The 9,960-nt window shown below is 37.1% G+C and overlaps 1 protein-coding gene across 1 annotated transcript; it reads left to right on the forward strand.

The window, feature by feature from the left end:
• The first annotated feature begins 3,287 nt into the window (after positions 1 to 3,287).
• On the forward strand, positions 3,288 to 9,956 carry LOC113465529 (calcium-independent phospholipase A2-gamma-like). Its single transcript, XM_026820108.1, has 5 exons — positions 3,288 to 3,484; positions 4,193 to 4,343; positions 8,253 to 8,369; positions 8,841 to 8,903; positions 9,702 to 9,956. Exons 1-5 carry the CDS (start codon positions 3,288 to 3,290, stop codon positions 9,954 to 9,956), a joined length of 783 nt encoding a protein of 260 aa, XP_026675909.1.
• The last annotated feature ends 4 nt before the right edge of the window (positions 9,957 to 9,960 follow it).

Below are 9,960 nucleotides of genomic sequence, written 5' to 3' on the forward strand. Positions count from 1 at the left end.
GCAGAACTTCAAAGAATTATTACAGTCCTGGTAAACAGGAGGTCATGGTTCAACCCCAAACGAAGCATGGAATTTGAGATATATATTTTTATGAGTGGGTACCTACTAAAAGTTCATGTTGTCTTGAAGATACCGTCTTTGTTTTTCAGGTTTTTCTAGTTAACATTCAAGCTGGCATTTTTCTTTAAAAAAAATAAATAAAAATAAAACACTTGTCTTCCAACTTGAACTTGTTTAGTGAACCAATAAAATACATTATACCCTATTAAAAAGTTAGAACTTTCAAGGGTATACACAACACTTGGTAAAACAAATTAAAATCAATAGGGGGAATGAAAAACAGATCTGAACTACCTAGATTGAATAATCACGACTAAATAACACTCAGCAGATGGATTTTCACTTGAAATTTTTTTCTTAAAATAAAATAAAATATAAAATTTCTAATATTAAAAAGTTAGAACTTTCAAGGGTATACACAACACTTGGTAAAACAAATTAAAATCAATAGGGGGAATGAAAAACAGATCGCTTTTTTTGTTTTACAATATTATTTTATTCGCTACCATACCGGGTTTCGCCAGTTACGACATCTTCAGCAGATCGCTTTTTTTTGTTTTACTAATATTGTAAACAAAAAAATCTGTCCAAAAGCGGTCAAAATACCGCCAAGCGCAGCAACCATCTCAACCAATCGTTTTGTGTTGCATCCTTGTCACATTTGTGAACTGTATACCAAATTTCAAGTCTCTAGCTCATACCATTCCCGAGATATTGTTAAATTACACAGAAAACCGCCAAAAAGCGGTAAAATGCCGCCAAAAAAGCGATCTGTTTTTCATTCCCCCTATTGATGGTGAATAAAATTTCCATTATTTCTGAAATAAATGTTTTATACAATATACACGGTGTACTAACAATGACGTATACTAAAATCCCATATGACTGATATGACGTATACGTATAATACAAGGTGTCTTAGAAAAAGGTCATCTTATTCCGAAGGAAAGGGTTTTCTTTTCATTATTTGCCCCTTCCTTGGAAATAATGGAGCAGTGGTGATTTTTTCATTTTTTAAACACCTTGAAGGAATGATACTTAGTTTCTAGTTTAGTATACACCATGTTTCTAGCATACATACACTATTATAATGACAATGCACAAATCTTATCTATTGCTTAACATATTAATGACAGTGAAATCAGTCGGGGTTTTCGGAATAATACAAAGAAAGAGGAAGGGAGGCGTTTTAGAAATGCAAAGGTTACACATTAGATGATTTAACTCTTGACTAGGCATAAAAATCAAAGGTACTCCCTTCTATACAATGCAATTTAACCAAGGCTAAAACCAGAGTGGAGCGGAGAACAAAGAGCATAGAGCTTTTTGCTGAGCTCCTATGCGGTTTGAGTTGGTCACTTCCCTCTAGACGGTGGCGGTATTTTGACCGCTTTTTGACAGATTTTGACCGTTTTTTGGCGGTTTTCAGCTATAGCGACAAAATGGTTAGAGATATTGTAAAAGTTAGGGTAAAAGAACACTCAAATGGTATAGAGCGCTCTATGACCTGTGTAGTGTGTACACTACTTTACGAACTTGGTAGATTATGTAGAATGGTCTCGTGAGACCAAGTCTAGCGAAAAAAGTCTACAGTGTAGGTACTGGTACCTTATGAACTGCGAAACTCAGAGTCTATGTACTCTATGATTTTCTTCAAGTCGTCTAGATCGAGTGCTCTCTTCTCAAAGGTCATCTTATGATAGTCCAATCCTTCGACTGTTCTACGATCTGAAACGTCCATAGGATTTACAGGTATCCACTCTGCTGTACTGGTATTAGTGAGGAGTTTTTTCAAGTCGTCTAGATCGAGTGCTCTCTTCTCAAAGGTCATCTTATGAAAGTCCAATCCTTCGACTGTTCTACGATCTGAAACGTCCATAGGATTCACAGGTATCCACTCTGCTGTACTGGTATTAGTGAGGAGTTTGGGTAGAAGCGTAGCCTGACGGATTTGTAGGTGAACTACCTTGTTGAGTTTGATGAAACGAATGCCCACCATGATCCTGTGGGAGAGAGGGGATAATTGAATATAAATAACATCCAGTCATAGGGAGAAATAAATGACAAACAACACAAATAAATGCCGTTTCTTTGTGTTTTTATATCACAACTTTGGTGCTCACTGCAGCTTTATAGGATTTTCCAAATTACTCAATAATCCAGCACTCAATGTTTACCTACTATGCTGGCACCGGTTGCTATGCACTTTTTTATTCCATAGCTATTCATTTTCCTCACGAGGCTGAGTGGGCCCCGCATCAGCCAGTCACGGAATCAATCATTTGCACGATACTAAAATTACCAATGTTATGCTTAGCTCAGCTGGTACCTGGTAGTGATTTTGCAAGAAAATTACATGTCCTTGATATTAGTATCTTCTGTAGTTGTTTTGCAAAACCTTGTTAGATCGCTCTTGGTTCTGCAATGCTTCTGGACTGTTGTTAATGTTTGCTTTACTTCCCATGTTAGAGACAACTTCAGATCATTGCTATCCATCCTATCTTTGTGTGATAATATTAACGTAGCGTAGGTACCTATTGATTTTTTGTCAGTTTCCTTGGTACGAATTGTACGACAATTGGTTCTGGGTTGTGTGTTTGTACAGTTGTTTGTTTCAAGTATGCTTGTTTCTTTGTGTATTGTTCTAGTTTATCCCCGGCCAATTCCTTTTGCTGAATCTTCTTCTTGAATTCCTTGTTTTACTCTTCGAGTTATGTACTTGTGATTTTCATTTATAACACTCATATTGTTCCAAATCTGAATCATTTCCTGTCAATCATAAGTCATTCTAAATCTAAATGACTCTTCTACAAACAAGTCATCCGCAATGAGTCTTTTGACAAAAAATCGGATGATTCTCACAATAAGTAGGAACAGGCTGAACATCAACATACTACTGGCTACTGCAACTGCACTATGTAATCTAATCTCCTTTCTCTTCACGAAGTTCACGTACTTTCGCTACTCTCTGCCAGGAAGAGGATGTTCTTTTCATTTTACCGTACTCCACCTTCTTGACCGAAACACCGACCGCGTCTGAACACGGGAAAAGTTGAATCTCAAATGAAATAAAAGCGCGTAAAAAATTTAATATCCTCTTCTACAGCTACTACTAAGATCTGCATATTCTGCATATTCATCTCACATGTGGGTAGGTGCGAGCTCAGATGGATAATCTTGGTATTGGATCTGCTTCTAATAAGTCATCACAAGTTGTTATCAGTAATATGACCTTGGTCCTTACCTGTATTGCTAAACCCCCCTCCCTCCCTACTGGTGGGTACAGCTGTCTCCGGACAAGGGAGAGTCATACAGACGAGGCACTACATCAAGTTATACGAGAAGCATTGGCCATACTCGGCTATAGTGAACCTTTGCCTGGGAGGGGTATTAGAATTCTATCCATAGATGGTGGAGGTATTAGGTAAGGGACACAGGAATTTTTAATCTAACTCAAAACCATGTTCTGCTCCATGTTTAGGCTGATGAGGTAAAGGGATTCTTTAGTAAGTAATTAGGTATCATTTTCGAGCAAGAAAAACGAGACCCCTCCATCCATTAAAAAAATGGATTCTGTCAAAAAAAAAAAAAAAAAAAAAAACATTTTCGAGAAAGATGGAAGATTTCGAGGTTTTCAGGTAAAATAATGATTGGCTCTTGGTGCATAAGGCCCAAAATTATTCACCAAATAAAATGAAAGACGTGCGTTCTAATCGGGCCTTTGGTAGTTTCATGGGAACTCTTTTTCTGAGTGATCTCTTCAGTTTCCCGAATTTTACTCTGCTGAATTTAGTGTTCATAATTTTCACTGCACCACTAGTTTAACCCATTCTCATCTCATCTCCCCCCCCAGGTGTTCACACATGTCTATCGGATCTACTACCCCAGGGTGTCTACTACCGGTTTAACCCTTACCTGTCCGAGGTTCCAGATCTAGATGAGACTCGCCCGGAGAAGTTAGCTCAGCTTCGTCTAGACACGGATATCTACATCAGGAAGAACGAGGCCAAGTTCCAAGCGGAAAAAAAAGAGCATAGAATTGACTCTTATCTCTCTTCTCTTTTCCCCTATTCTATTCTGTTTCCTCCCTCCCTCTCACTAATTTTAAATCTTCTTTATTTTCTATTTACAGAGGCATTGCTGTGATAGAACTACTTCGCAAGTTGGAGCAAATCTCTGGACGTCGCATATCTGACATGTTTGATTACATCTGTGGTGTTAGTACTGGATCTATTCTACTCTCTACTGTGGGAATTCCTGAAGGTAAATATTCCTCTGTAGGGAATTGAGTTTTAGAAGTGACATAACTAACGCCAAGGGATGATAATAAGAATAACACAATCTGGCTCCTATTGATTCATAGGGTCTTGGGGGCACGGTTGGTCCAGTGGTAACGTGCTTGCTTGCCATGCAGAAGGTCCCGGGTTCGAATCCCACCATCGACAAAAATTTGTGTAGGGAATTTAGTTTTAGAAGTGACATAACTATCGCCAAGGGATGATTCAAATGATAATAACACAATCTGGCTCCTATTGATTCATAGAGTCTTGGGGGCACGGTTGGTCCAGTGGTAACGTGCTTGCTTGCCATGCAGAAGGTCCCGGGTTCGAATCCCACCATCGACAAAAATTTCTATTATTTTGTTTTGTTTTATTTTATTTTATTATAACCCTGTGGAGGCCAGAGGTAACAAAAATTTCCGATGTTCTTACACCTGTGATTTTTTTTTCTTTTTTTTTTGAGAAGCTGTCTTCAAATTTAGCCTTTGACTGCGATTTCCTCACGAGGCTGAGTGCACCTAAAAATTCGTCAGCAGTCAGAAGGTCATCCCCATTCAGATACCAACCATGCACAACTTTGCTCAACTTCAGTGAACTGGTAGAAGGTTGGAAATATTTGTAACACCCCTAGTCTGGTTATTTCATTGTGATAATTGACTTCATTGTAAGTTATTTTTATTTTATTTATACACTGAATTATTATTGATGAAATATATTGAATTACCTAATGAAAAGTAAATACTTCCTGAAAGTAATACTGATTTTTAATGTTCTTACCCCCGCGTTTGCAGAAAAGTTATGTCGTCATTTATAAAAGAAAAAAACCTTGTAGGTCTAACCATTATATAACAATTGCTACGACGCGATGTCAAAACGCGAAATGCTGTGAAAATTAAAAAGGAAGCAATAAATTACAAGCAAATCATGTTTGGGCTAAGGTCTTATCATCCCAAATCGGAAGAGAGAATGAAGGACAGGATAGGAGAAAACCAGCCGTTCTTAGAACGAACCTTATCTGTTTAGGATAAAGTTAGTATTATGTTCATGTTCCTGAAATAAACTACTTTTTTTCGAATAAGGCGCTTTAACATGTTAATAAATGTTGTTCGCGCCTTAAACTAAGCTTTATTTAGTTCGGTGTTCTATTAATTTTTCATTATAGCAGTGGTACACTTATTTTCTAGCTTTACCTGGTTTTGTTTTACAATAGTGATACCATTTTATTTACTTTTTCGGTAGAGTATAGAGCGCTCTATGACCTGTGTAGTGTGTACACTACTTTACGAACTTGGTAGATTATGTAGAATGGTCTCGTGAGACCAAGTCTAGCGAAAAGAGACCAAGTCTAGCGAAAAAAGTCTACAGTGTAGGTACTGGTACCTTATGAACTGCGAAACTCAGAGTCTATGTACTCTATGATTTTATCACTTGTAATATGTTTGCTGTATGTTATTTTTACTTTCTATTACTACAGTATAGCGAGCTATACTAGTGATGAATGAAAGTGTTTTTTACTTTTGTAAGGCTTTACATTCTTCCGTGGCTCTTCCGCCCAACTGAAGATCAATTGATAATTTAATTTATTTTGTTCTTCTTTTTTTTCTTTTTAGGTACTAAACCAAAGTGCGTTTTTTTTCCTGCTAGTTTTGCTGCATGCGTTTCTTAGGTGAAATATTAGATGTAGAACGACCTAGTTCTTTCCATGTTTAACTAATAAGTATCTAATTCATATTGCACACTCGGTGTTAAGTTCACTCGGCCTTGGATTATAGAGGGATGGTGGCCCAGTAGTTTTTCTATGAAATTATTATGTTGATGATTTTTTATTGGTATTATTTTGTTTTAATGTTTTATTTTATTTGATTATAACCCTGTGAAGGCCAGAGGTAACAAAAATTTCCGATGTTCTTACACCTGTGATTTTTTTTCTTTTTTGAGAAGCTGTCTTCAAATTTAGCCTTTGACTGCGATTTCCTCGCGAGGCTGAGTGCACCTAAAAATTCGTCAGCAGTCAGAAGGTCATCCCCATTCAGATACCAACCATGCACAACTTTGCTCAACTTCAGTGAACTGGTAGAAGGTTGGAAATATTTGTAACACCCCTAGCCTGGTTATTTCATTGTGATAATTGACTTCATTGTAAGTTATTTTTATTTTATTTATACACTGAATTATTATTGATAAAATATATTATTGAATTACCTAATGAAAAGTAAACACTTCCTGAAAGTAATACTGATTTTTCAATGTTCTTACCCCCGCGTTTGCAGAAAAGTTATGTCGTCATTTATGAAAGAAAGAAACCTTGTAGGTATAACCATTATAAATATAACAATTGCTACGACGCGATGTCAAAACGCGAAATGCTGTGAAAATTAAAAAGGAAGCAATAAATTACAAGCAAATCATGTTTGTTTCTTCAAAGAAGATACAAGTTTGGAAAGATTTTATTTTCAAATGAGAAATTAGACAAATACAAGGATATAATGGCGAACTTATACTGATTTTTAATGACTTATTTTAGGCTCAGGTTTACAACCTCATATTGAAGTGTTTGTAAATCTCTGAGAATACTTGGAGAACACGCCGGAACCGTCTCCGAGAATACTGTTTGGAAAGATTTTATTTTCAAATGAGAAATTAGACAAATATAAGGGTATAATGGCGAACTTATACTGATTTTTAATGACTTATCTTAGGCTCAGGTTTACAACCTCATATTGAAGTGTTTGTAAATCTCTGAGAATACTTGGAGAACACGCCGGAACCGTCTCCGAGAATACAAACAGATAAGGTTCGTTCTCGGAACGGCTTCTCCTATTCTGCCTGCCTTATCTCTTCTATTTTGGGACGATTAAGACCTCCATTGTTACAATTGGTGATTCTCATGATTTTTTTTTATTATCTCAGAAAAAACTATAAAAATTAAAAAAAATATTGAGACTAACATCTAGCGTATATACCCGGAGGTTACTACTAAAACCGTGACATACAAAAGTCAATAACATCGACTGTATACTACGATAGTATTGAGAGATTCTGGCTTTACCCGGAGGTTACTACTAAAACCGTGACATACAAAAGTCAATAACATCGACTGTATACTACGATAGTATTGAGAGATTCTGGCTTTTTACTTTTATTTTTCACAAAGCAGTTGAGCATCGGGTAAAAAAGTCTGACTAACGAAAAGAAAGCAAGTAGGTAATTGTACAATAAAAGTGAATGGGGCTCAACCACTTTTTTTTTTCTTCGCTGATAAAGGAAGTTCGAAACACGCTGATTGCAATAGAAATGCTTAAAATTTCATTTTAAACATCTTGAAGGAATGATACTTAGTTTCTAGTTTAGTATACACCATGTTTCTAGCATAAATACACTATTATAATGACAATGCACAAATCTTATCTATTGCTTAAGATATTAATGACAGTGAAATCAGTCGGGGTTTTCAGAATAATACAAAGAAGAGGAAGGGAGGCGTTTTAGAAATGCAAAGGTTACTACACAATAGATGATTTAACTCTTGACTAGGCATAAAAATCAAAGGTACTCCCTTCTATACAATGCAATTTAACTAAGGCTAAAACCAGAGTGGAGCGGAGAACAAAGAGCATAGAGCTTTTTGCTGAGCTCCTATGCGGTTTGAGTTGGTCACTTCCCTCTAAGCGATGTGATGTTGGGTTGTACTTGATAGATGTATATACTTACTTATTATTAGAGATATCACTCTCTACAGGTCTCAGACTCCCTTATCTTGCGCTAGATGTAGAAATATATGATTGTCAACTCTACAATAATATTTTCGTCAATTTAGGTATCTCGTAAAAAAGTCCAAGAGACTGAGAGGTTGAAAGGGTCTGGGTTCCATTCTTTACTGGGTTTCTGGCGTATACCAATGCGTAGTATTAGGATAGTATGTTACTACGCCATGCTTACTACGATACGGATAAGTTTGAGACGTTCCTACGAGAATATATCGGAGAGACACCCATGATTCAGACCAACAGACAGAGGAAATGTCCTAAGGTGAGTAGAAATAAAATAAATAGCTACTCAGTTATCCTCACGAGGCTGAGTGAACTCCGAACTCTCAGCACAGGGCGGAAAGAACCGGGAAACGTCATCACGGTATTGAAAAAACTTGGATCGTACCGGGAAAGGCTTGAATGCTGGAGGTCCAGGGTTTGATTTCCGGCGGTGTTGAAGTTTTTTGGCTCTGTACTTACTTGGAGTTCGGGGTGCACTCAGCCTCGTGAGGACAATCGACAGCATTAGAAGAACCTTCAAAAGTAAGAGACCCACTAGATTTTCGCATTTGGAAAGTATATTAAGAAATTTGTTGTTTTCTAATGCAATGGAATTGATCATTAGATTATTTTCCTACAGGCATCCGAGTATTTACTTACAATATGATTGCTGGCTTCCACGACAGTGCAAGTAAAGCTTCCGGAGTCAAAATATTAAGAAAATAATAACCTGTGATTTGATTCTCCACAGCTCTCAGTTGTCTCCACGGTAGTAAATCATGACAAGGTATGGCCGTACGTGTTTCGTAACTATTGATGAATTTGTAAGCTTGATTCGAGCCTTACATCCAATCGTGTGTGCTGACTGACGTCTAATAGAAATTACAATAATTAAAAGTATAGTGGAAAAGTGTGGTAAAACATGACTAAACTTATACAAATTTCAATGTGAAAACGAAAAACTTGAAAGTAGATCGATACTAGGTATTCGCGGTACCTACAATTCTCCCAAATTTTTTGATTTTCGATTCGTGGGTCCGCCACTGAAAATTACAAAGAGGTTTCGTTCATACGATACAGATTTTTCAAACAGCTGATTTTTGTTTACAAACATTCTTATCAGATTTTTTTGCAAATTTGCAAAAACGGAAACGGCTGCAACAACAAATTGATAGAAAATAAATTAATTAAATTTTAATAAAAGTTCAATAAATTTAAAATTAAATTGTGTGCTGGCTTCCAAGGCTTTTGATACCTATTTTATTTAGCTAAGTGAGGATTTTACCAAACAGTCTAATAACCTTGTAGGGTAGAGCGTCTGCCTTGTAAGTGCCAGGTCGCGGGGCATTCCCGTCCGGGGGGGGATTTTATCCTAAACAGGTTAGTTTTGTTCTCAGAACGGCTGGCTTTCTCCTATCCTGTCCTCCTTCTGTCTTCGATTTCGGGACGATAAGACCTTAGCAGTTACAGTTCCTTTTTGGCGTTTGTTCGGAACAATTTATTATACCTACCTAACTGTCTTTTTGCATTTTCTAATCGTTCTTAGAATGTACTTACTGAAGCTTGTAAAATGCTCTGCGTTTGTTTAATGTTCCTACGTTTCTCCCATTAGGACGGTGGTATGACAGTGAACAATCCAGCTGCTGTAGCTATTCATGAAGCTACACTCCTATGGCCAGGGGCTCCGTTACAATGCATCGTATCATGTGGTACCGGGCGTACTCTGCCTAAACTAAACGCCACGCCTTACAGTCATGATACTCAGAGTGCTAGTGATAGTGCTCAGACAGCAGGATCATCATTGTGGCATAAGATGGTCAAGATACTAGAGACTCGCTCTAACCTCAAGGTTTCCCAATTTCAATAGCAAA

The sequence above is a fragment of the Diaphorina citri genome, unplaced genomic scaffold, assembly GCF_000475195.1.
Source record: "Diaphorina citri unplaced genomic scaffold, Diaci psyllid genome assembly version 1.1 scaffold123, whole genome shotgun sequence".
NCBI classification, from domain to species: Eukaryota; Metazoa; Arthropoda; class Insecta; order Hemiptera; family Psyllidae; genus Diaphorina; species Diaphorina citri.

Excerpts from the sequence above, each read along its gene's own strand:
- LOC113465529 (XM_026820108.1), top strand. The coding sequence starts at position 3,288 with ATGACCTTGGTCCTTACCTGTATTGCTAAACCCCCCTCCCTCCCTACT. Across the intron at positions 3,485-4,192 it reads ATAGATGGTGGAGGTATTAG|AGGCATTGCTGTGATAGAAC; the intron begins GTAAGGGACACA and ends TTCTATTTACAG. Across the intron at positions 8,904-9,701 it reads CGTACGTGTTTCGTAACTAT|GACGGTGGTATGACAGTGAA; the intron begins TGATGAATTTGT and ends TTCTCCCATTAG.